At 39.7% G+C, this 27,847-nt stretch overlaps 1 protein-coding gene across 1 annotated transcript; it reads right to left on the bottom strand.

Annotated features, from left to right (window-relative positions):
* Positions 1-1,101: 1,101 nt before the first annotated feature.
* apoba (apolipoprotein Ba) lies at positions 1,102-27,633 on the bottom strand. The gene is made up of 29 exons (XM_080479827.1): positions 27,504-27,633; positions 26,463-26,501; positions 25,335-25,447; positions 25,058-25,203; positions 23,528-23,675; positions 23,281-23,424; positions 22,072-22,196; positions 21,907-21,983; positions 21,202-21,658; positions 20,186-20,318; positions 19,935-20,081; positions 19,648-19,850; positions 18,541-18,730; positions 18,332-18,460; positions 18,001-18,204; positions 16,535-16,699; positions 16,243-16,448; positions 15,956-16,138; positions 14,851-14,981; positions 14,279-14,489; positions 13,939-14,111; positions 13,673-13,848; positions 12,886-13,007; positions 12,419-12,792; positions 4,760-12,322; positions 4,561-4,672; positions 3,805-3,837; positions 3,494-3,680; positions 1,102-3,354 (listed from the first exon to the last, which is right to left on the bottom strand). Exons 1-29 carry the CDS (start codon positions 27,553-27,555, stop codon positions 2,182-2,184), a joined length of 13,116 nt encoding a protein of 4,371 aa, XP_080335953.1. The 5' UTR covers positions 27,556-27,633; the 3' UTR covers positions 1,102-2,181.
* Between the last annotated feature and the right edge of the window lie 214 nt (positions 27,634-27,847).

Here is a 27,847-nt window from a genome sequence, read left to right as displayed (position 1 = left end):
TACTTCATGAAAATTGTTCAATAGCAGTATTTTATAGGCGTCGACTGTGATGATTTTCATACAGGTAAATATCACCATAACAACACCACTACAGTGAAAAATGTAAGTGTTGCAGGAAATGTACTCCTGTAAACAAACAAACAAATAAATAAATAAATAAAACTCGAATATTGAAATTGAACGTTTATACACACAAAACTTGTTGCAGCTATCAGAATCAGACATAGTTATGGTAATAATCTTCATTTAAATTAATTTTACTCAACACAATTCTAACATAACTTGATATTAAAATGTTGTCTTTGAGTTGCATGAGTAGCTACTTTATTCTCACATTTACAGTTCATTTAAAAAAAAAAAAAAAAAAAAAAGCACATTAAAAAGGATATGACCTTCTGACCTGCACCCAGTCTGGTCTTGACTTGATCTGCCAGTGATTAAATCATCTTGAATCACCACATTTATCAGTGAAAAGCCAACGTGTTTGCAGGCGCATGTTGTGCGTGCGGCCTGTTGTTTATGCAGGTTGTGGACTTCCTCCGACAGGTTGCACAGTATCCCTTTTGTTCAGTCTGGGCTTCGTCATGACAGCGTCTCTGTGATGGCTGTCCACACCTCGTATGGACAAAGAACATCATTCTTTAATATAAATCATGAAAATCACTCAAATACAGAGCCTGCCTTCTCTCTGAACCGTGATGACATGTGGTAAAACCACAGAGAAGTTAATAATATGTCTCGCAAAACCAACTTAAATTTCCCTTTTCTCTCTCCAAAGACCGGCATATTGTCTTTTTATGTTAATGCCATTGCTCGGCTGAAATCTTTTCCCTTTTGATTTGATGGAAGAGGAAAATGATCTCCAGTCAGATCATTTTACGTTATTTCTCTCAACATTCCGTCATCACAGAAGTTCAGACAAAGGCCATGAGTTTGTTTAGGTTTATAGTGCGACTTCACCATGTTGGTGTTCGGCCTTTAGTGTTAATTTTGAATGAAAAACAAAGTTTTCCACGAGCAGGATCTTCTCTTCACTTATGGATGGGAAAATAAGTTAGGTACAAAAAAATATATCATGGAGAAAGCCACAACACAAAAAATGCTTTCAATCAATTTTCTTTAATCCGCAGGATTATATGTTAACCTTCTTAGACGTTGTTATTCGAGGTGAAACACTCACACACGTAGAAAAAGCTCACCCATTAATTAAGTGATTAAATATGAGATACTCTTTTAATTTCATTTGTAAAGGGAATCCATATTAATGATCAAATCCTCTTTTATTTAGTTTTTTTTAAACTATTAAATGCCATATGATAACGCTGTCACAATATCACAGTAACATTTTAAGGAAAATACACCCACAATATTTATCTTCTCAACATACACAACATGAAAAATTGGATTTACTTTTCCAGGTGGGCATATGCAGAAACACAATTTAATCTTGGTTTTGAGTCAAAGAATCTTCTGCATAGAGGCATGTGTTTTTTTAATCAGAGCCAAAAAAAATTAAAAAAAAGAATTACTGAGACCCAGACAACAGAAAAAAATATTTTACTTAACTAGTACAGGTAAAAAAAAAAAAAAGGCTTTCATTGGGTGCTTTCATTTTTTTACTCTAGTGACAGGGTTGCAATTTTGAAATAATGCAAAAAAAAAAAAGAATGTTTGAAATGTTGGTGAATTTATACTGTAAATATGGGAAAAAATAATCTTATCTTTCATAACATGAAGTGTTAAGAATTCAAATTACTAACTAACCCACCCCAGAGACTGGAAAATGCCATCTGGATAAAATCATTGTGATCCATGTCCTGGTACCCCAGTTTCCACTTAGAGGTTGTTGGGTTTTTTGGGGTTTTTTTTCTTTCCAGATGTTAGGAGCTTGCTTTATTTATACTGACATATTTCCTTTATGGCAACATCACAATACCAAAAAGTTGTATTTAACATTTTATTTTTTTAATTAAACACCATAAAGAAACAGGAAATTACACAAGAAAACACTGGTTGGTAACAGTCTTAAAGGAATCGCACATGGCAATAACACATATATTTAACATACAATAAAATATCTTTGAAGTACATTTTATTGGCATAAAACAAAGTTAAACATTTTTTTCACAGACTTATCATTTCTTTTCCATACAACCACTTTGGTGAGCGGTCCAAGTTTAATCACTGTCTGAAATGCGTTGGCCAATCGCTGAAAGACTTCCAAAAGAAGGGTAGAGGAACTTCAATGTCCATTTTCTTATTGCTTACTCGAACGTACGGAGCTGTGTTCTGGGAAGCCTTTCTTATCGAATCTCCAAGTTCGGTAGATCCGTTAATGAAAAATACCTGCAATTGAGTGATCAGATCTGCGATTCCATTAATCACTGGCTCCATATTAAAAGCATTGTAGGCGTCTTGAATCTGTAGTTTGATGAGGTCTTTATACTCGGCCGCAAGGTTCTTTGCTTCCCCGGAATGTAGTTTTGCAAACTGGCGAACATCTGCATGAATGGTATCGACTTGAGAGGAAAGTTTCATGTTTTTATCTTTTAGGTAGATGAGGATATCTCCTGCATTTTCTTCGATGACTTCATTCATACCTTTAATTGCCGTTGCAACAAAATCGAGCACAGCGTCTACGAAGCGGTTTATCGGTCTCATCAAAGACTTTTCGACAGACTTCAGTTCTTTCACATCAATGTCCCTGAATACATGATCAGCACCAGATATGGTTTCTCTGATGCGTCGATTAATATCGGAAAGGAGACTTGCGATCCCGTTGAGTGCTCCGTCAATGGCTCTTAAAACAGAGCGATGAGCTTCTTGGAGCATCTCGAGCAGGGACACCTTTTTGTCTGTCCCTGGTACTGCGATGGTTGTGCTTCGTAAAAAATGATCGACTCCATATAGCAGACTCATAAATAAACCCTCACTATGACTTTTGATCTGCCTGAACACATGAGCGACACCCTTCTGAACATCCTCCGTGCTCATGGACATCAGGCTGCCCGATGCCTTCCTGTACAAATCTCTACCCTGATCACCAAGGTTGTGGACGGCGTCCTGCACTGCGTCAAAGGACATGGGGGCCTCATGGTAGGCTCGCTCTACGACATTGGACAACGTGTTTTTCAGCTTCATACCGCCGCGGTTGACGTCAAAGCCAAAGTGGTAGGTGTGATACTTGTTGATGAACTTGAGCACAGCGTCTATCACAGCGGGGATTTTGACCTTGGTACCTTCAATCGCATCATTGAAGAACTCCCAGTTCCACGACGTCTGAAACGTCAGCTTGTCTGAGTTTTTCAGCGTCGCTTTGGCCGTTAGAACGTCAATATCCCGCTCGGGTGAAGACTGAATTAGAGGAGAGAAACAGAAAAGGAATAAATACTATAATGAGTGCTAAGGTGAATGATACTGAGCGTCAATCTACAATGTACTTAAGAAGTGATTGGTACTACGTTCAAATAAAAGACATTAAGGATTGTATTACCAGATAGCGACTGAAGAGTTTTCCATAAAGCTGCGAAGGGGTTCTCTTCAGAAAGTGCAATCCAAGAAAACCACATGACGGCGAAGACACAGATGCTGTGATGCCATCTTTGCGCGAGGCAAAGCGGAAGTTCCCATCGACAAACGTTGGACTTTTGACGTCGACGTTGAGTGTATGTAGAGATTCCCTTTAACGAGGCAGAAGAAATATTTAGTGAAGCGTACTTGGTTGAATTGTGTTTGTGAACGGTTTTAGCCAGTTTGCAAAAAAAAAGAGCAAAACATCATTGTTTAGTTGACAAGAGAACTTACGTTGAATCAGCCAGTGAGGTTTGGCGCTTTGTTCTAAAAGGAACAAACGGATAAATATTTTATTAATCAACAATGGTAACAAGACTTTATGATCACGATAAGGTGTAATCCAGTTATTCACTGTCTCCATGGAGAAATCTTAGTTTCTCGGCAGGGTTACTAAAAAAGTAGCTGTGTTTGTTAACCATTTAATTGAAAAGTGGTTGTGGTGGTGATTTTCAAACACATTACCAATGCATCTTGTAAATTGTATTTAGACTAAGAAAAGGACATTATAACGTGGAAAAGTACAACTCGACGGATTACGTAGGCACCATTTAACATATAATCAAGTGAAAAATGCATCCCACTTGAATATTGTTCTGTACTAGAAATAGCTAAATATTTTAGTGAGTTTTATACTTTTGACAGATTTTATAAAACATGAATTCCACAGAAATGTGGTAAGAAATGATTCAACAATTCTCCAGTATTTCAATGAGTGCCCTGTGAAGGTTTACAAGAAAAGCAGGGGCCTTGGCCAAGAACAGTCGGCTGAGAACTAGAAAGAGGACCTAAGTCCATTCAAAATGTTTAATTCATATGCAAATAAAATATTTACAAACAAATGTGACGCTTTTACCTGGAACCACATATGGTTAGTACAGTATACTACCACCCCACATACCAATACCATGTAACTTCACGAATGGTCAAATGGTCAAATGTGGCTTTCTGGTCAATAACACAATTTTGTCTTGTGCGGTGAACTCTTACCTTAGGTTGTGTGCCAAAACATGCTGCCATTCGACATTCACATCATTGTGAATCAGGTTGCATTTCCCTTTCAGATTCATTACTCCGTCTTCATATCGCAAAGTTGCAAGAGCTATAAAAACATAGGGAGAATAAAATATTGACTGAAGGTCTTAGAAGTGGCAATTCACACAAAAAGGTAGTGCGTTGCCAGTCTTACCTGTGAGGTCATATTCCAAGAAGATCAGGGTCGATGTGCAGATAGAATTCAGTGAAGTTACGAGATCGGAGTCCTTCTTCTCCACAGCAGCGGTTGTTGACACGTTATAAATGGGGGAGGAAACCTTAAAAGTGGCGCTGAGAGCTCCAAAGTTTGGTATGAACACACTTGTGGGCAAATTCAGTTCAACTTCTGGGATTTCAATCTTTTGCTCTGGAATTACGATGGTTGGAAGCTCAAAGTTCAAAATCGAGTTTGTGATGTCACTGAGGCTGAAGGTACGCTCGCTAACCGTGAAAGAATTTGGTAGTGTGAATGATGAGACTGTGATTTCATATTGTGGCATCTTAAATTTAAGGAATGACATTTTCTCCCGTAGATATTCTGTGTCAATATTGTAACTGGGCACTGATAACGTTGGCAAGCCGGGCAGCATGATTTCAAAGGCATCGGTTGTGATCACCTTTGGTATGTTAAAATTCTTGGGATCAATCGTAAAGGCAGCAACACTGAGAGTGGTGAAAGGAATATCAAATGCTGGAACTGTAATTGCTGGGGGCAGACTGAGATGAGCAGGTACATCACTGTTTTCAAGTCGCATGTCAATGTTCCGTATTGAGTCTCGAACTGATTTTTGCCAAGAGGGTATTGGAAATCTAACCTCAGGAACCTTAAAAGTGACACCATTTTCAAATAGCTTAAACGGTATCGCAAACTCCTGACCGTCCATGCTCTTTGTGTATACGATACCCGACGAGAAATTAAGGAATTGCAAGTTGTCCATATCTGTGACCTGTTCGAACTTGAGCACATCCCAGAGAGTCTTCTGATAAACAGGAAGCTTTATTGACTTCAAGAATGCTAGATGGCCTTCCACGGATCCAGTTAAGTCCACTCGTGTATCAAATTCATCATTTGACATGAGGAAGTCACAAGCATGGATGAAAGAGGCCAGTTGTTCCTTACCGCTCCAGGAGAAAGACTGCCTCTCAGGGCTGGCGACAAGGTTAATGTTCTGAACGAGTCCAACGTTCCCTAAACTACTGGCTTGGCTTGCATCAATATTCAATGTCGTCTTGAGAGTTCTTAAAGGGACAAAGTCAAGTTCTCCCTTTACAACGTGCTTTCCATTTGAGTCGAAAGATGAAAACTCAATGTTGTTATTGCTTGAGTAATCAAGGGTTGCAAATATACGACGCAAGGAAACTTCAAGAGCCATGTTCTTATTCAAGTTGAACAGTAAGATGTTGTTGTTTGAGCTCCGTTTTTGCCTCTCCTGCTTGTCAGTGTTGGAGTTTAAGGTAGTCCTCATAGTGGAGCGAAGGCCATTGGCATTAAGATAGAAGCTGGCAATATTCTCAAGATCTCCAGCAACATTGAGGCTGTCCATCAATGTTATGTCTGTCTTCCCTTTCGTAGAAGTCTCCAACGACACATAAGAAGAAAGCGCTTCTAGTTCCAAGTTCATATCAAGGTTCCCTTTGCCTACTGACTCGATCAGGGGAATATTGAACATGTACTTCACTTTATTTTTAGATGAAAGATTTGGCTTGGTCTTGGTATTTCCAGTAAGCTCCTCATTAATTTCCAGATTGAGGAATGGCAGATTGATTTTTGCAGCGTTAGCTACAGAAGCTTCCATGTTCCTTTTGTTGAGGCTGATTGCACATTCATGACTTGCTTCTATGTTGTTGTGCTCCAAGGACACAGTTGTGGCCAATTTTAGTCCTCTCTTTCTTGTCAAGCTTGTGGTGCCATCAATTTTGGAGTTCAGAATGTCAAACACTGAAGTTGACGAACCACCGAACCGAGCAACGATGTCAGACTGATTGTAAAGGCCTGCATTAGCTGTCAAGGTGATCACAGTGGATTTGAAGGAGTAGTCAAGAGTGATGTTACCCATAGCTGGGATCACAATGCTGTTCTGCATGACTGGCAGGCTGAAACTGGGTAGTTTCAAATCACTCAAAGTTTCTGGAACATGGATGACAGGGAACTTCAAAGTTGGTAGCACAAGGGTATAGGACGGCACAGAGAATCCCAGTGCTGGCATTTTGAAGCTTGGTGTACTGACTTCCTTGGGGACAAAGTAGCTAAAAGCTGGCATTTCAGCCCTGAAAGCAGAAACCTCGATATTCAAAATTGGTATTTTATATCCTGGGACTCTGAAGATTCTGGGAGGGATGCTGGAAGTGTCAATTTTGTGTTTGATATACTGGGACTTTGCTTGGTTGTAGGAATCTTGCAAGAGTGCAACCACTCTGTCTCGGGAGCCTTCAAACTGAGCCTGGATAATGTTGACGTTGTCACTGAAAGCATTATAGAATGGTTCGAGATGCAGTTCGAAGCTGTGCGCGTCAGGGTTCTTGGAGTACTGAAGCTTCAGATTCATATCAAAGGATTGCTGAGGGGTGGCAAGCAAGTTTTTGAGTCCAGCATTTTCCCACAGAGAAAAGTCGATAACCTGTGGAGTGGTGATTTCAAGAAAAGGTATGGTAATCTCTGGGATAGAGAGAGGGACAGTCAAAAACTCCAAATTAGCCTCTCCATTTGCCGACGCATGGAAAAAGATGTCCATTTCATTGTTTTCAGCTTTCATGTTGTGACTGTACTTGTACTGATTGAACCGTGCCAAAGCCAACCAAAATGCAAGCTGTTTGTCAGAGTTGAGGACCAGACCATAATTGTGCTCGACATCGAGCTTGCCAGTGAGTTTTAGGGGGAAGAACATCTTTGAGTTTAATTTGTTTTTAACATCTAGGACAATCTCAAAGGGGTGGGCCATAAAGTCCAATGAGTTGGACATAGATCCCATCACATTTTCATTGAACTCAGCGTCATGAGTGGCTGTGATTGCAACTTTTAAATCCCCAATATGAGCTTCCCCATTCAAAACTAGAACGCTCTTCTTGACAGATGGAATTTCACTTTCGCATCTGGCTTCAAGAGTCATATGACTCAAACTCACAGCTTCAGCTTTCAGGGTTTTCTTCATTTTGACTGCCTTGGAGTCAGTTTCCTCCACAAAAGTTAACTTTGCGACACTAGAATTGATGTCAAATTCGACATTGCTTTTATGTGTACCCTCATCAGAGTAGTCTTGAATAGTCCACTTTCCATCACCGGCAGTGTCAGCAGTCACTGTAATTTTGCCCGGTTCGATTGTAGCTGCTACGTTTTGCTTCACGGACGCCTGATTTGAAGTTTCAATTGATGGGATGTTCATGTTGTGGTTGTAGGTTGTGTCCATGGTTGCACGGATTCCATCAGATAATGTTAGTGCCATATTGTTAATCAAGTCTGCGGTGTACATTGGGGTTGTAGCTTTGGCAGCAGTCTTCGCAGAGGCCTCGGCAGAGGGTCCAGTGAGTGACAAGGATCCTTCATGGTCAAAAGAGAAGGTCATGTGTGTAGCTTTGACCGTCTCCTTGAACAACAATTTTTTCATTCTGGGAGCTTCCACCTGAGCAGTGGCTTCAAACATGTATTCCAGGGCCTCCACGGAAGATTTGGCTTGCGACGTGAGGCTGGCTGTAAACTGTGGGCTTTTCAGATTGGTAGTCGAGTTTTCAATTTTTGCAGTGGTTAACAGCGTGTACTGTGGGATGTTCAGGTTGAATTCTCCATGAAGTTTTCCAAAAACTGGGATACAAATGTCAGTTGGAACTGTGGGAAGTTTGATTTCAGGAATCGGAAGCATTGTGATTTTGAAGTCATTAAGGTTTAATTTAGGAATTGTGATGACTGGCACATTTATTTCTAAAAGAGTTATTTCCGGGAGTGTGACATCTGGTAGATCGGACAGGTAGAGAACTTTTAGATCACCAAAGATGTCCTCGGGGTCAGGGGTCTGGAGCTCAAATTCTCGGATGTCATCTATGATGGCGATCACCTTAGCTTTGATCTCCTCAAAGTCTATAGTCAAGGCAGGGATTGTGTATGTGTTGAGGATGGTGAATTCAGGGAGTGAAATTTTAGCAGGAATGGTGATATCCTGGAGTTTGTTCAGATTCACTGCAAATGCTGGTACAACAAGGTCAGTGAGCGGAACGGTAAAAGAGGGAATCTCAATCTCAGCTTTTCTGAGCCTGGCCAGAATACGATCTACAACTCGTTTTAGTTCATAAAGGACATCGTCCTGGACCACCGTTTTTATCTTTTTCATTACTTGGTCAAACTGTGCAGAAATGTAGGCGACGATGTTGCTGTAGGATTCACTTGCTCTTCGGAGGTACTTGTACATTTCGTCTCGAATATCCATGTCAGAGATTCTCTGTCTCGCATCCTCAAGCATGTCCTGCACTTTTATTTTTAAGTCATTGTAAAATGTAGTGTCAATCACATTTTTTAGATTCTTTAGCGCATCAGCCACCTTGGTGTTTTTGAGTTCTTCCAAGTATGCGAAAATAGAACTTTGAATTTCCCTGAAGAAATCTCTAAGGGCCTCAATTTTCTGCACAATCTCATATGTTTTAATGTGGTCATTGACATATTGAGTAAATTCAGCAATTTTGTTGTTAGCCTCATCAACAAAGTTATTGTAGTCAAAGCTCTTCATTGCCTTAAGCGTGGATGAAATACTCTTGTTAAGGTCATCAATGCTTTTCTTGAAGTCAATCGCTTTGAGTTGGTCTGTGACACTATACAGAAATTGCATTATGTTGTTATAAAAAGACTCATAATTGATGGATTTCAAAGTTTCAGTCATTGACTTCACTGTCTCGGCAAGTTTAAAGTCATTCACGAGAACAACGGCCCGATCCATGAATTCTTTAAACGTATCGTCAAGATTGTATTTCAAAACTAAATCCTTGAGGTAGGAATATACTGCATTTAGCTTATTGGGTATTTCATATTCATCAATCCAGTTAACAATAACGTCATTCATAGATTCCATAACGGATGCTATTTCTAATGATGGGACAATATCTCTTAGTTGTTCAACATACGCTGCCCAATCAATTGAGAGAAGATGATTTTTGATGTTTTGTAAAGACTGGTTGATGTCAAAAGTCTCTATAGCATCCTTTATATAAGGCAGTCTAGTTCTCATTGTATTCAAAATTCCATATTTCGCATCAAGGTTTTGCAGGAAAGCAGCGCTGGTTTCTCCAAGTTTCTGTAAATCAATCTGCTTAATGATGTCATCAATAACATCTAGCATTTTGATGACTTTCTCAATGATTTTATATTTATCATCGAAGCCTTGTAGATTATTCCCAATATTCACAAAAAGGGATGTTACCTTGTCGGCAAAGTGTCCTTCTCTGATATAGTTCGCAACGTCGAGGAGAAAGTTACGAGTGTTGACGAAAATATGCCTTAGAACATTCTCCAAGTTTTGTATCAGGTTTTTCACTGCAAGCTCCAGGTCATCCAATGTTATTCCAAATTCATTGATCATGTAATCAAGTTTTGCCTTTACTTGATTCACTTTGTTTTCCAAATCCATTGCTTGCATGAGGTCACTCACTTGCCTCGGCAGCTGGTCCAAGCTGACTCTAAAATCAGTGATGAGCTGATTCATGTCTAAATTGTTAACGTACTGTTGTAGGGATTCCAAGGCTTGCACAAGTGTGTTCTTGAGCTGCTCAAAAGCAGCAGGGAAACTCTCAATGAAGGGAATGTGTATTATGTGACAGTCACTGTTCTTGTCATATTTGAGGAAACCAGCCATGCTGTATTCTTGCATTTCTGGGGCGGACCTCATCAATTTGCCTAAAATCCCTGTCGACAGTACCCCCGAAAACTCCAACCCAACCTTCTCTGGATTATTGTAAGCGCTAATATCTTGCTGGTAACTGTGGTCATTGAGTTTAGATTTCACATTCCACTTCAAATGTTGGTCGCTCGGAGTTAAGAGGCCTTCAATTTTGTTGTCTAGATTAGTGGAAGCGTCGCCGTTCGAGAGCTCATGTGTGGCCGATACTCGGCTGTCATGCGAGTAAGCAAGTGCCAGCGGCTCGGCTTTCAGCAACAGCTTGCTGTACAATTGTCCAGTGTGCTTTCCGTTTAGATGGATTTCTCCATCGCTGTTCACAAGAGCGTCGACCGTGAGGCTGAAAGGCAGCGCCATTGTGCGAATAGTGCCGTCGAAGCGAAGAGGAGCCGAATTTATTCGCGCCTCACAGTTTGACGTTGAGGAGAGCCCCGCAAATTCCACTTCGCAGTTGTGACTCAGCTGGGTGTCCTTTAGGTTCCCGGAAGTGCTGCTTTTCACTGTGCCAGCCATGTCGTTATAGGTCAGTTCATAGGAGTGCCTCATGTTGTGGTCGTCTCCATACGCCGCCTTCAAACTTCCACTGAGATCCACCTTAACTGGCTCGAGCTTCAAGTGGCCTTCATTGTTCAAACTGACGTCATATAACTTCAGGTCGTTTGTCAGGTCGACTCCCATAACGAACGGCTTCATATCAACCACGGCATTGTGTTTGTAGTGGACGTCGTCACCGAGGAAGTTTTTGGTCTTGGAGCGCAAATTGAGCGTCCACAAAGTGAGGGTTAGAGTGTGGCTATTCTCAGTTTCCATCTGCTTCATTGTTCCTCTGTTGTTGCCTCTAAGGGTAAGTCCTCTTCTGTTCAGCGCCATATTCACGTTGTTCGTTGTGGTTCCGTCATATGCATGGCCCTCAAGGTCACCAATAAAAGAGGCTTCGGTCGGGGTGATTTTACCCTCAATTTTCATCTCTCCTTTGCCCTCCTCAGCCATTGCTTTCATAGTAGAGGACATGGATGCTCCATTGCTATCTATACCACAACTGAAGATATTCTCCAATGTCACAGGACTGCACTGAATGCTGTTAGTTCCACTTGTGGTGAGACCATTTTTACCGATTTTCACTGAAGCCTTGTGCAATCCACGACCTGTGTCAAAGATGACGGTACCCTCAGAGTTTAGCTCGAGCCCATTTGAGTCCAGGAGTCCAGTGATAAGTGAATAAGCCCTGTTTGTATCATCTTCTGCCTGCGACTCAATTCGGACCAGAGCCATGTCACTGGACGCACCAAGTTCCACTTTGTTACTCAGCGATTTACCCAAGGCTTTGGCAATGGTATTGCACTTCAGGGTCAACTGTGCATTTTTATACTTCAGCTCTGCTACATGTTTGAGAATGTCTTTTTGGGCATTTGTTTTGGACACAATTTTCAACTCGTCATTTGCATAAACTCCTTGGATCGTGTTGTCAACCTCGATGATTGGTGAATCAAAATGCATGGTGGACTCCCCTCTCCCCTCTCGATCTAATGGACGCACATTGTAGCTGTTCGTGTAAGACGTGTTTGCGTAGAACGAGCCCATTTTGAATGACCCGTCCACAGTGCCGTCTCCTGAGATTTCATCTGAATCCAGAGTGGAAGTGGACTGGGCAGAGTAGTAGAGAGAAGCTTGCAGGCCTAAGGGACTCGACGCTTCAAACTTGTAATTTGCTCTGGCGTTCAATTTATCTGTTACCCTTAATGTTTCTAAGACACTGAAGCTTGTGTCTACGAGGCAATGACTGAAGGAGTTATTCACTAGATACTTGAGATTATCATCAGGTCTTCCAGACATCATCCCAGTTCCTTGAAACAAAAGAAAAAAAAAGGATATCACTCTTAGTGTCTTAACATTCAAAAAAAAGGATATCTTTGACGATTTCATTATAAAAGCGACGTTACCTTCAAGCTTGTATGACAACAGGCAAAAAGGAGTTTGAGCCATCGCCTTGTAGTGTGCCACATAGCTGGGGACATCGACGGTGTTGTTGCCACCAGAGACTGACCCTTCCCAACTGTAGAAGTTGCTGTTGATCTTGGTGGACGCTTCAGCCAAGCCGAGGAGCGGAACGGTAAAATCCAAAGAAGGTGGTATGGTGAACGTTGGTAGCTGGTAGCTATTGGCTGGGATGTACAGGCCTAACTCTGGTACATCTATGACCGGGACAGAAAGAGTGTTTGGGATGTTCAGCTCCTCAGACTTTTTGCCTCCGAATGGAAGAGGCAACGACACGGCCATTCTCTCCTTGTTGAACTGGTATCGGAGCAAGCTGTCACTGTTGAGTTAAAACAAAGACATCAGATATAGTTTATGCTCAGTGATATTTTGAAGGTGATTGACTTTTTAACTGTAACGTTAAAACACTCACGATTGCAAAAACAGCTTTTCAGGCAGGGCGGGCAGAGTAAGATCTGAAGTGCTCCTCTTACTTCGAAGATTAGTGAGATAGGGGACGCTTGCTGTCAGTTTGTCCAGCCAAATGTTTCCTGCCTTCAGAGGAACATAAAGAGAATTACAATACACTATGACACTATGTAGTAATAATGGAACTTTACTGCACTACACTGATTAATAATTTTTTTTGAACACTCCCATTATGAGACAGCCTTACTTACTGCAGGCTTAGGAAAACATTTACTACTCAAATGATTTGTAGTTTGCTTAATTCATCTGCAAGTAAAGTTATGGCTATATCACAGGGGACATATTACTCACAGAAAAGAAAAAAAAAATAGTTAAAGCAATCATTTTCCAAACTTCAGAGGGAAAAGAAGCATAATTCATATTTTTTTTCCTTCTATTTATCACCTTAAAGTAATCAATGTACTTTTTTTTCCTACAACATACTATGTTGGGTTGTGATGCTCTAACAGAATTGTGTTGTATTTATGACAATGACGATAAAGCATTTGAATTGAATTGAATTGAATAAAACCCGACTCAATATGAGATGTTAAAACTGCTTGTGGAAGCAGAAAGAAATTTTTGTCCCTCTTATTAGGATGAAGTCCATAGCAAATAAATATACTTTGGAAAATTGATGGTGTTTAGATGAAGTGGGCTTGCTTACAAACAGTCTCCATGTTTAGGTAATTACGGTTCAAAAGCAACAACAAAAACCTAATAATGAAAAAACAAAACAAAAACAAACCTACCTCAAGTCCTTTGGTGACAATGTGTCTCAGTTTCATGTCAGTCTTTGCTACTTTATGGTCCAGGATATTATCAATAAGCTGTTGAAGCCTCCTGTGGTGATTTTCCAGATTTGGTATCATCTTTTGTATCTCTGAATCCAAGTTTGATTTCATTTCCAGTTCAAACTTGTCATCATCTGTGAAGAGAAAAATCCCCAAATCACCTTTCAATACGTCTATAAGGAGAATGCAATAACTCAGTTTTCTGTGTTGATGATTTGAAGTACCATATCTCAGGGAAGCCTTTTGTTGATAGGATGTTTCGGGGAGTTGGACGACTGTTTCAAGGTCCATGAGCATATTCTCATCCTTCCTCAGATTTGCAGTGATGGATGCATCTGTATTAAGTGACGGGATAACCATCTGGAGTTGCAGCATGGCATCTCTCATTTTGTCAAGTCTATGTTGCAAAACAAATGCATGTGGGTTGATAAAATCGCACGTTTATTTGTGGAGAATTCTGTGCGAGTATATTGTTTCTTTCAGGAAAACGTAAAAAGTCAAGCTGGTCCTTTAACGTTATCAATGAATAGAAAGACTTGAAGTTCGGTTGATAGACCCACGTACCTTGTGCGTCCAACAACAGTCACCTGGGGAATGTTTTTGTTTGTGACGTCGATGGTGACGCCGCGCATCTTCAGTCCATTACTGTCGCTGTCGGTCAAAGCCAGCTTGATGCCTGCTTCCACGTCATAGTCGGGAATGACAACCTCAGTGGACAAGATGTGTTTATTCCGATTGTATTTCAAGGCTATGGTGGCCTCTGTAGATTCGTCTCCTTGAGGTAGGAGAAGAAAAGCTTATTAATGTTTTAGAAATTTCAGCTGACGCATATTCATACATAATAAACGTCACATCACTCCAAGCCCTATGCTGAGAGTTAATGTATTTTGCACTAGTACAGTTCAAGTATTTCATACTCTGACTTCCGTCTTAGTAAGGACTATATTCCATTTTTAAGATATGAATTAAATTACTTTACTATGTTACAGCATGAGCAGTATCAACACACTTTATGTGGTCAGTCTCATGCATCTATTCGCATGCACAATAATACACACACACACACACACACACACACACTAACGAGCGCTGCCATGCAAAGTGCTCACACACATTTTCAGACTTGATCACGGTACCTTCTGCCTTCAGGGTCAGCTTCAGAGTTTCCACCTTGTGACGACCCTTTTTACCCTCTCTGAGAGTTTCATCAGAGATGGTGGCTGTGTATTCAGAAACCTTCCCTGTGGGCCGAATCTCAACAGCAAACCTGAGAAAGTAACAAAGGTTTTATTAACTGGGACTCATTTAGGGTAGTTGAGGTATCAACTGATTAATGAAAGTATCAACTCCATAAAGATGAACTATCAGATGATCCTCGGAAAGCTTGATATTAGTTGAAAAGGCTCTCATTTGGATTATTTTATTGTCATATTTTGTTCCCAGCAACTGAAATAGTATCAAAATCTAATTTCTATTTGAAAGTAAAGCTTTTACTCAATGTCTTCTCGCTATAAAACTAATCTATTGCGAACTCTGATGGCGAAAATGATTAAAAGGGGAGAAAAGAATAATGATGCCATTCAGCAACTTGACATAGGAGAGCATGGGTGGGTTATACACAAGACAATCATTAAATAGATAATAGTTTTAAAAGTCGCTTGAACAAATAGAAAAATACATTTTTAAGTTAGTGGCATTACAATACAGTGATTAAAAAAATAAAAGAATAAAATAAAACTAGGGTAATTTGGTAAAATCAATCATTTAGCATTGAAATAAATAATGTTTACAATTGGGACATAAAAATCTTATGACGCTCTAACGTTTGGTCTAATGACACAAAATCACAGCAGAGAGAGCTTCATGAGTGTTATAATTTGGATATTGATCCAACCCAATGCATTTTGTTGTTTCCACATGGAGATTGTGGTTTGAAAAAAAACTCTTTTTTTTCCATACTTATTATATAATCTAAGAGTATAATATCTTGGGTCTCCTTGTAAGCAGAAGGGATCAAGATTCTACAGCTACATATTTCCTACTGTCCTACCTATGTCTCATATTTAATTCAATTTCTTTGGTAACCCTGTGGAAATGAACCCGACTGCAACAATAGGATTTGTTTTGGAAATATACACAGACATTATTTTTCACACAAAAAATAAATGACTAAATCTGACAACAATGTGATTTCATAAGCCAGAATAAAAATATTAGTACTCCAGTATCGCTTCCTCTTACTTAGTTTCTCCAGTCAGTGGGTAATACGGGGCTTGGTCTGCTGAGGTGGCGTTAGGGTAACGCGTTATAGTGCACAAGTTGAGGCCGCTGACTAGAGGCTGGCACTCAACCGACTCTGCCTTGTCGTCCATCACAGACGGCACTTGTCTTGTTTTACCAGACGAGACGGAAAGCAGCTCATTGCTGTGTTTCATCAAGAGAGAAAAAGAGTGGTGAGGGAGTACCACAGTACGTATGCATCGATACACTGATAGAGTTTCGCGTCATTCTAAGGTGCCGCCACTTACCTGACGCTGAACAACTGAGTGCTTGTGGTGGGAGCAGGAATGGACAGCTTAACTTGGTTCTTGTTAAAGGTCATTTTAGCGTTGAGGGAGCTCTCATGGAACAAAGTGGTGTGCATCTCAATCCCGGCGTCCACAAAATCTGGGATGTGCACTCCCATTTCGGTAATGAATTCCAGCCCGACCGAAGGCATGAAGGACAGTTCGGTCTGTAGAGGATTTTTTAAGAGCTTATACTTATAGCAGTACTTCATAGAACACACACACACACACACTCACACACACACTAATTTACCTTTGCTGAGGGAAGCAGGCCTCCTTTGGCGCCAAGCGCAGAAACGCCTGCCAGTGAGTATTTCAGAGGGAAGCCAGAGGCAGTGGGTAGAGAGAAGGCGTTCTCCATGAAGATGTAGTGACCAAAAACTTGGTTTTCAGTGCTGGACGTTAAGGCAGAAAAGGCCTTTGGAAAATAAAACAGGGTAAGATTGAGTTGGTTGACTTTCAAAACCTCAAGTAGTTGCCTCTGGAGTAATAGATTACACATTCAGACAGAGTACGGTGTGCAGTTTGATGTTAAAAGGCACACACATACATCAAGTCTTTAGGCTGCTCCCTTCCGGGGGCGCCATATCGTTCATTGCTCTCCATGTCAAACTATCCCCTGCCTCTATTCCACATCAACATCCAAAAATGTTGGGCTCAAGGTTTCCCTAATCACTGCGATCATCTCGAAAGAGAACTCCAAGGTTCATTTCTTGACTGGCTATATCCTTGCTATTCATATTGATCCTCCCAAAAAGCTGCATTAAGTGCTTGTAGTTTGATACCAGCATCACAATTTTGCAAGTTGCTGCTGGAGCTGAGCATAGATACAAACCAATCAGTTTTTCTTTAATTATTTTCTATCTAATGTTGATTGTAGAATTCAGCTCAGTTTACTGCTGTATATCAGCACTATATACTCTCAGACTGTTAAAGTGAAGCATATTCACTGGAGTTGAAATTCTGATGTTTTGATGCCCTGTTGCGCCGCATTATGTAATAATGGTGCAATATGTAATAATGTAATACATTCCAACACACTGTGTAATAACATCGCATTTTGTAATAACTTGTTACATATTAGAACAGTTATTACAAAATGTGGGTTAAATGATGAATTGCACTCAGTGGCACTTTACAATCTGGTTTAATTTCTTCAAGAAAAAAAGAAATGGCTGGTGGAAATACTGTTTGGCTTGTAACTTTAAAAATCTATCAGCCACAATGGCAGGTGATCTAAAAAGTTCAACCTGATTTAGAGCCCGACATTCTGCCATAGCTATGTTGGCAGGACATGTGCATAATCTTGATTTTTTTTTTCTCATTATTAAATGTAGAACCATGCATACAAATAAAGGGCAAAATGTCTTACACAATGCACAAAATTTTCACATTTTCATAAAAAAAAAAGAAGTGGAACACCCACATTTTGTAATAACTGTTAAAATATGTAACAATTTAATTACAAAATGCGGCAGTTTATTACAAAATGTGGTGCTATTACATGAGTTGAAAATGTATTAGGTCCCCCTTGTAAACGAGATGTTGCATCTCAAGAGGCTTTCCTTACAATGAATTCAAATTCAAATTTGAATTCAAATTCAAATTCAAATTACATTATTATTGCACCATTATAACATTTTTAGTATTTTTGAGTCATGTACAGCAAAAATGTTCCTTTCTTCTCCTTTTATTGCTTCATAAAATTAAGCTTCTGACCTTGGATGGTAGCAGCCTCATGAAGGCATGTTGGTACATGAGGAAAGTCTGAAGCATTTGTCTCATGTCTGTGCTCTTCATGTATCCTATCTCTTTTCCCAGAAGCCGGAGATAGGCGATGGCTTCAGGTGAAGATGAGAAACGCACATCGTCCAAGAGCTTCTGGAAAGCATTAGTGATGTCTCTGAAAAGACTCTCTGGAACCTGAAATGATATTATCAATGAACGTTTTAGGTTTGTTCTCATGCGCAATATGTCAGGTGGATCATATCATTCCATAGATGCATATCATAAAAATATTATAACTCAATAAATCAATAAATAAATGTACCTGTCTCTTCATTCTGTTTTTCTGGGGGGAAACTCTGTCCATGATCTTGGAGATGGATTCACGGAAGAAACCGTTCTCGCCAAAAAGCGCATCAAATGTTGGCTTGAATCCATTCCCTTCCATGCCCACCTTGAGAAAGAGGATAATTTATAAACATATTTGTGAATTGTTTTTTTTTTTAAATTGTAAGCAAGGACTTCATACGATACCTCAAAAATGTCATAGTCGTCTTCAAAAACTTTTATATTTCCTCCGAGCATCATCTCCTTAGGTAACGTGTCGTCATCAAAGATTAAGTTACTCTGTATGGAGCCCAATGGGGAGTCTACTTTGTAGTTGCCCGACATTTTATTCAACATTGGCATGTCGCTCAAGATGAGCTCAATGAACCTACTGACTCTGTAGAAAGGAGGAACATTATTACTGAGATAACATCGAGAGAAAAAACGATATTTCTCTTGCAGTCAAAAGGGTGCATAGAAGAAGCCAATGTTTGATGTACACATTTTGAACAAAATCTGCAAATTCACACGTGCATATTGTAGATTTGTTTACTTTTCTCCTTGGTTAAATCCTTTTTGGGACTGAGAGATTCTGTACACAGTGACAGACTGTATTATATTATATAAAATAAAATAAAATAAAATAAAAAATGCCTTCATGGAATCCAAATATTGAATTTATGCTGACAGCGTTTGTATATATATTTTTTTAATATCATGACCTGATGATGTGAAATCAGCCAATTTAAACAAGCCAGGGAGAGAGAGGACAGACTTTCTTCACTTCTGGGGCGTCATTCCTGGTATGTGGACGATTAGTACTGTTGGAAAACCTTTAGAAAGTGAATTTTGCAAAATATGAGCCCTTTAAGTTTTTATCTTTAGACTTTTTAGTTTTTTTTGTTTTTGTTGTTGCTTTGATCAGTTCTTTTGTAAAGTTTTGGTGGCTACTACCGACTATTGTTCAGTTTACTTTAATAGCACAGTTATATAACAGTTATCTCAGCAAAGGTAATTTAGTTTGAGATATTAATTGGCCTCCTACTTTGACATATTTTAGAAAATACATTACAATTATTATTAAATTTCACACAATAAATATTCCAGAAACAGGAAATAATTGAGAATCATGTCTTCATTTTGTCATTACTGCTCAATATGAAAAAGTAAAATATGTAGGTTGTGCCAGAACGTTCGCCCAAGCCAGCATGTGAACGTCCCAAAACACCATTCTAAACGTCAACAATCATTTTCAGAGGTGAGGTACTTCATTTGAACAGGAAACATGATAGAAAATGCCAACTGATCACTCACTCTGGATTTTTTGACATGCGGATGTTGTTCAGGTGGGAGAGCACAAAACTTTTGAGCTGCTCGTTTGGTTCCTTCTCAAAGTTGTTAGTCACGTCTCTAACCAGCGCGATGTCTGGGTTCTTCATGAGAATCAGGTAAGCTGCGATGCGTTTCTCAGCAGGGTTCTTAGTGTCCTGGTACACTTCCATGAGAACATTTTTGATCTGTGACCAACCGGGTGATAATGTTATTCAGTCATTTTGGAATAGAAAAACAATGAAGAATAGTATTTAGATATTTAATTCTACCTCAACATTCAAGTCCATCCTCCTGAAGGCCTGTATAGCTGCTTTCTGAGTCGCCAATGACAAATCTTTTTTCTTTGCACACTGTGAAATTGAATTAATCAGGCCGGGGCTAACATCTTGCATGGCGTGACCCATGACACCAACAACCTAGAGATTTTGAGACAAAAATCATCGTCAAGTCAGGTCAGACTCTTGATGCATCGTGAGACTTCAATCCCTGTGAAAGGCTTGTGTGATGATGACTGATGTACCTTGAGAACGAGGAAGTACGTCTCCTCAGGGTCGACTTCTGTATCTCTGATTTCTCCTGAGCAGTCATCCAAGAGTGTTTCCATAAACTTTGACACGTCTGTGACCACTGGGGTGACTTCTGAATTGTGGAACCTGTGGACAAGAAAAAGAGAAGTTAGTTGTTGTGGTTTTTTTAATGTAGCCATTTGGATGTAGCTTGTGAATTCAGTTTTAAAGATTTCGTCCAGGGTGTATTGACTTTTTGTTCTCCATGGTTGTTGCAGCTTTTTAAATGGATAATGCACATACAAGTATGCACACAGCATAAGGTTTTCCCACCTAATCTTATAACGAGTCAAAGCCATGGAAGTAATGACAAAAATGCAAATTAGGAGAACATCTCTTTTTACCTCATAAGGCCAACTGCTTTTAATTGTAGGCCTATTGCTGTTATGTTGGACTTAATGTTTGGAATAAATAACGTAAGCAATAAATATCAAGAAATTTCTAGAAAGAATTGAAAACAACAAGCACTGATATAGGTGTTCACCAAGCTGTGTCATCATGTATTGCTTCAGGACATCACATTTGAATTTAAGGCCACGTTTACATGTACCTGGGCTTTTACAAAAACAGATATTTCCCCCTCTACCTTTCAAAAAGAAATCTTCATTTACGTGGACTCGCATATACACCTGGTTCAGAGCTGCTATGGGCATGCCAAACCTGTAGGGGGCAGTGTAGCGAGAAGCATGAAGCCATGATAGCCAATCAAAATCCAGGAAAAAAACAAGACGTCACAAATTGTGACGTAGATATCCACCTACCCCCCATTTCGATGCAACCAGAGACATGGAGTTTTTCCAGATCGCCACTGTGGCCGGAGTTTTCAAGAATCATCGTTTGTGGTGAGTCGTAGCTGCGTTTATGTGTAAATGCGCGGCCCAAACGCGGAGAAATATCACATTTTTTTCCAAATACCCATGTATGTGTAAACGTGGCCTAAGACTAACATGCACGGGGAACGTTGGCTTACTTCTCAACTGTGTTGGCCAGGGCGTACATGATTGCTTTGCTCTGTTTGTACTGAGCCATGCTGAGCATGTCACGGACACCCGCCTCATCAGGGTCAGCAAGCAGGCCCAGGCCGTAGACCAGCGCGTCCACCTCCAGCGACACTCCATCAATGGTCCGAATGATCTGGAGCATGGCGCTGGTGCACTCCGAGGTGCCACACTGGAACAGGGCCTGCCAGGTGAGCCAGCCTGACGTATCAAACATCTCCGCCACCGTTCGGCTCAGAGTCTCGTTCCTCAGGACGCGCATGCTGGACACTAGCTTGTGGAACAGGCCGGCCCTCTTCTGGCCCTGCTCCGTGTTGGCCAGAGCTGCAAGTTCCCGGAACGTGCTCAGAACCGTCTCTTTTGTCTGGAGTGGAGCTTTGTCATCAGGGTCTTCAAAGTGGAGGGGCTTTCTGTGGTTACGGTTCACATCTGTGCGTACACACAGTTGATAATGACAGAAATTAATATATATGAAAAATAAATAAATCATTATTTGATGAAAGAAGGTCTTGGGTTTGGTCTCTTTAAGGCCTCCCCCTTCCTGAAAGCTGCTTTTGACCGGATGAGAAAACTCTATCATGACCATACCTCAGCTTGGAATCTCTTCCAAAAACCACAATTTAACAACACCATGCGACACCACACACGAATACAGATGCTGGAAGAGATGAGCTCACCAACTCCTCGGTTGCTGATCCTTTTGGCGTTCTGTAAGCTGAGCTCCTGAGTCACGACTGAGGATATTCCGCTCTCCCTGAAAAGAAGGATGAAAGAGGCATCGTGCCAAAGAGTTCCTAACATGTGATCCAAACACAACGACATGGACCAAGATATTGACTTACCCATTGGAGAAAGGCGAGTAAAGGTGTTTTTCTGTGCACCTCCCGGTGGTGATGTGTTTTCCTTTTGTGTCGAACTGATAGTTGCAGTCCTGAGAGCTTGTAATCAGCTTAGACAAGGGGCGATGCTGCAAATGGAGAAAGACGTTTTTTTAGTTAATTTGGTTACTGAAGTAATAAATGTCAAAAGTGTGAAATCAAATATGGAAGGTGGTTTTTGGCCCGACAATAGCAGGCTGACTTGACCACACTGACGGATGTGCATTCGTCATCCACAGTCCAATTGACAGAAGTAACATTGGCAAAGGCAATGTGCTTTCAGATGGAGTTATTACTGGTCAGCTCATTGGAGTCGTGACTTAAAAAAAAAAGAATGTTGTTTCATAGAAAGATCTGAAAAGTGGTTGAAATGAGAAACAAGGTCGCTCCAGTTATTTTGGATGATTTTTTTGATAAATGTGTGTCAGAGGTAGATTAGCAATAAAATTATAAAAACTATTTGAAAAGTCCTAGTTGTTGAAATCAAAATCTCCTGCACTTCAACTGGTGGACAGAATTGTCGTTTCAAACACAGCAAAAAACAAAACAAAAACAAGACACCCCCTTCCACCTTTACAGTGGGGGTGATTTTGGTATGCTCCTACGCACTGTACTGTGTTTTTCCCCAACAATTCAACCTAAATATCATCAATCCACACAGTATTTTGCCATTAGGAAATTTGGGAGAAAACCCTACACCTAGAGTTATGTTCAATTTTGGAGAATTTACCTTTGTGGACTATCCACGTAATAGCTTAGTTTGTGATAATGAACCTAAAGGCCAAATCATCAATATTTTGAATATCTACTTTTTGAAAGGCAAGGGCCACATCAATAGACTTTTATTTATTCACTGGAGAGGTTTAATGGCTGAGTTTGACATTAAATATTAAAACTGTTCAAGAGATATTAGGTGTTTGTAAGTGAGTGAAGTTTATTTATAAAGTGCTTTTCACAGATAAAAATCACAAAGTGCTGTACATGAAATGGGTGCAATACAAACAAAGCACGAGAAATTTGTCTGTCTACATCCGGAGACTTAGAGGATCCCATTTAATGCTTAATTAAAAAAAAGCAGGAGAGTGTTCACATACTTTTTTCTTTGTTGAAATAGTGTGAAGGTATGACACATATTACGTCTGGACACAAATCAAATCGTAGGGAAATGCTCACCAGTTTTTGCACCAGGGCCAGAGGGCTGTTGGGAAGCGCCCTGCCGTAAAACTCCTCACATTTGGACAGATCTCTCGACAGTGTCACGTCCATGGTCGCGCGGTCCAATGAATAGTAAGTGAAACAATCCCCATGCACTGTGTTCTGGGGAATAACAAAAGTAAGAAAGCGTCCGGTCGCCTCATGAATATGAACTTTTCAGCAGAGGGTTAAACTGGTCTCTCATGTTTGGGGAAAAGACACTGACCAGTCGCGTCTCCCTCTCCTCCTCCAAAATGGGGACAACCAGAGCAGAGATGATTCCTCTCTTAATATTGAGGATGTTGACCGGCTCGTCCGGCTCGGGGAAAAGCTCCACGCCGGGGAAATTCTCCACTGTGAATTTCAGAGCGTTCCTGAGGTTTTCAAAGCACAAGCAATATGAAAATGGATCGTCAGGCATGTTATTTTTAAAACATCTGTGAACGACCTTTTCTCCCTATGATAATGAGGCCGTGATTTAAAAGGAACAGTTCTGTTTCACCGTCGTGCACAAATCCTTGATAAAGGTCTGTGTCTTTCCTTGTTTGTTCGTTTGTTTGTTTTTTTAATTCAAAAAGCATTTTAATCGTGCATTCATCTTCAATTATACTACATCTGCTTCATATGAAAACAAAACAAAAACAAAACTATATTTGTTATACTGGCTGGTGCATTTCTTTTTATTATTTTTTGGTTTAGATATGTTCTTTGCCAAAATTAAATCACTTTTTTTTTTTTTTTTACGATTTTTCTAATACTTTACTACATCTTCAGAGATTTAGTTTGTTCATTTGTTTTTGAAGTGCTCTATTCATTTCAAAACTCCCACTAAAAATCATATTGCAAGGCCCATCTAGTGTTGACATTTATTTATTTATTTATTTATCTATTTATCTATCTATCTATTTATTTATTCATTTATTTATTTATGTGTCAGTCAGTGATTCATCTTATTTGTTCACTAAATTAGTTTGTATGTTCTTTGTTAAAATGCAGTATGTACTTTATATGTTTATGACTTTATGTTTCAGCTTTGTTCCTGCCGCCGTCACTGAACTGAATAAGACCCAATGACATTGAACTTTATCGTATTTATTCTATTTATCCATTTTTTAGCTCCATTTATTATCATCACTCTTCATTTAAATGTTCTTATCCTGATTTATGTTAGTGACTGCTTTTTTTTTTTTTTTTTAATCTCTGGAAGGTTTTCTTGTGTTTTTCTTGTGGTTTCTCTTTATCTATTATTGATCTTATATTAATTATTCATTGGCCGAATAGCGGAAAGTCGAGCCCTTGTCTTGTTTGTCTTGTTTCACAAGACCAATTATCTGCTTGTCTGGTTCATTGTGTGTCTTTATTGGTTTTGACGTGCCAAATGCAAAAGTACCCAAAGTTGTGAAGGCAAAATCTATAAACCAATGAAGGGTGTGGATATTTGTATATTTATTGCTTCTTTACTCACTTTAAAAATGCTATTGAATATATTTTTAGGATTTATTTCCAACTGCGGCTACAGGAGACATTGCATCTGAAAAGCCACACAATCAGCTTGTAGCCTCACTGCATATTTCAGCGATGATTGTTTAATTTTTCTGATTTTACCAACAAGGTCACATTGCTTACATATCAAACCTAACACCGTTCTTGCGACTGCAGCGATGGTTTTTAAATCTCACTGTACTCCCACACGTATTTAAAGCCTCTTCTCTGAATAGTGAACCAGATAATTGCGAGAAAACGAGTCAACACTGACTTTTCCATGGCAGCCCTGAAGGTATCCGAAGTGGGGGCCTGGCTGTAGACCGGCTGGCCCTGGGGATCCATGCCGGACACCTCACTGAGAGAGCAGTCCGTCGTGTGCAGGATGAACCAGCACATTTGGGGGACTTCGATCTCGACCTGAAAACACGTGATGGCGGATGCACGGTCAGGGGAAAAGCAGAGAGATAACAGGTCATTTTTTATCAGGTAAACGGACAACATTCGGTTAAAAACAAAAAAAAAGAAAAGAAAAAAGAACAGACGAGTACCTGACATGAGACTTTTGGGCCATTTCTTAGGTTGGCCGTGCCCACCACGCCATTCTGACTCTCCGTGGTGTACCGGTATACATATTTCTTATAGGGCTTGAATCTGGCTGCCACTGCAACACATTAACATGATCACAAAGTCTTGCACTCCATCATTTTGGGACAACAGTTAATTAGAGGTGACGAACTCGATAATCTGGATTTTAGTGCTTCAAACAAAATAATAAATGAAAGGAAAATATAAAGTACCAACATGCATACAGAAGTAGACAGAGCTTATAAAAGGAATATAACTGTAATATGAGTGTGATAACGCTAATTAAGCGTATGAATTGAGGGAGATATCAATGTTTGACATCTTTCGTGTTGCTTCAAGAGAACCGAGTTAGATCGGGATGAGACCCTGGTATTCCAGAGTTTAGTGAAATAGTAACTATTTAGTAAGACTAATGCAAACAGCCAGCTTGGTTAGAAGGACAGAGAAAGACAGCAGTTGGAAATATTTTCACCACTGAAACTTTAGAAACGGTTTCTAACCACTTTACCGATTTAAAAATCATATTAACTTATGAGCTGGTTTATTTTCTGACATATCACTTCCATCACTAGTTTTCCTCTTGAAGCACTTTGCTCCTGCTAAAGCAAAACATGCTAATGAAACAAAAATGATTTCAAGCCAATCACACACTTTTAAAGAGAAGGTGTTTAAGGTTTCTCATAGTCTTTAGTTCACCATTAAATTTCCACATCATCGCCTGGCAGCCGGCTTCAGACACAGCAGCAGGTAAGTGAGATTTTAAATTTTTAAAAATTTTTTTTAAAATATGACGCATTAGCAATTGTCCGAAATCACAAACAGCAAAGAGCAAGAGTCCATGAGGCCTCGACGTTATCTCCAGAAAACAGGTCATGTGTTCAAAGCCACCATTGATCTGTTGGCAGGTCAATGTGTCTGTTTGCAGCAGTGTATCACTTCCCTCCCCTCGCTGTGTACAAACACTCAAATTCAAATGATTAACACCTGAAGAAAACATTAAAAAAAGAAGAAAAAAAAAACGATGCTCGCATATGATGGTTATTTTTGAACAGACACCTGAAAAGTGTGTCGATGAGTAAATCACAACTTACACACACATGTTGGAGATCGCTCACTGTCAATACTGTCCTCTGGAAAAACAAAGAAACAGAGACAGGATGATGGTCGACAGGCATGGAGTTAATATATATAAAATATAGTAAATATAGTTGAAGATATTTCAACAATAATAAGAAAACAGTTCGCAAGATAAATGAAGCGAAATTTTTTTTTTTTTTTAATTGATGCTCAGCATTGATGGACGTCTTCTGCCCGTATCACTTTAGAAAATGAATTCATGTTGGATTCATGATAGATAGGCGGTCTGTATGATGAAACGTCGGCCTGATGCGGCACATGTTATCTGAGCAAACACAACTATTTGTGTGGGTCGGATTGGACCCAGTGTTTTGGGATAAGGATTAACTCACTGTGGTAAACAACAAAACACCACAGTTCCCTGCACAAAGAGTGTTTTTACTAACTTTACTCAAATGGTTTGTATCTCAAATATTTTTTTTATGGGCAAACTTCCGAAAACAGAATCTTGTGGAAAAACCAGCAACAGCATTTAGGGATATTTTAAATATAACATCTCAAGATCTACAAAGGGGAAACAATTCATGAGTTAAAGTCAAGAATAAAGCTGTATGAGGAATTTTTCAGGATCGCTCAATAGATACATGGCAGCTGCACCATCTGAGTTCCTTATGGGCTAATATGACAACATCAATCTATTTACACCTCCTGGAATCAGTATTTCACCCGCGTTGTGCACGTCTCGACGTTTCACTGCGTTATAAGCAAACATGCATACTCGACCTGAGTTTCAAAGTATTACTTTGAATGTGACTATCAAAGTAAGTGACAGTAAACCAGGATGTAAAACGAAGCTGGGATATTACTACTATATTGGCCTTTATGCAAAAGTGTAAATAAGCAAAGAAGACATTAATTCCAAGTGTTTACATCATAGTTTGGGGATTTGACGTGTTAATTACAACTTTTTTTCTTCATTTACAAATAATTCCACAGGGATTTTTGTGCAGATTTTCTAATGATAATATAGAAATAAAAGTGTGTGTTTTACTCACGAGCCACAGCGTAGCTGCTCAGCAGCAGAAGCAGACACAGCTTGTAACCCATTACGGGCCAAAAGAGAAAGAAGGGAATATAGAATGGTCTCCTCTGTGATCTCCAGTCCTCTCAAGCTGAACTTGCAGTGCGAACCCCTCCGTTCAGAGCTTATATAAAGCCGCTCTTCTTTGTCGCCCTGTGTACCAGTGACATCACGCACAGCGAAGCCCAGGAGGTTATTTCAAAGTTCAAACTCTGACAAGAGCTAAAGGCTTTTTTTTTACTCTTCTGCCAGGAGAATTAAACATTACAAATCAAATAATTGAATTGTTTTCTTAGAAAAAAAAATAAAAATACTTAT

This window comes from Lipophrys pholis (genome assembly GCF_963383615.2).
Source record: "Lipophrys pholis genome assembly, chromosome: 14".
NCBI lineage: Eukaryota > Metazoa > Chordata > Actinopteri > Blenniiformes > Blenniidae > Lipophrys > Lipophrys pholis.
This window is presented reverse-complemented; position numbering and strand designations above follow the sequence as displayed.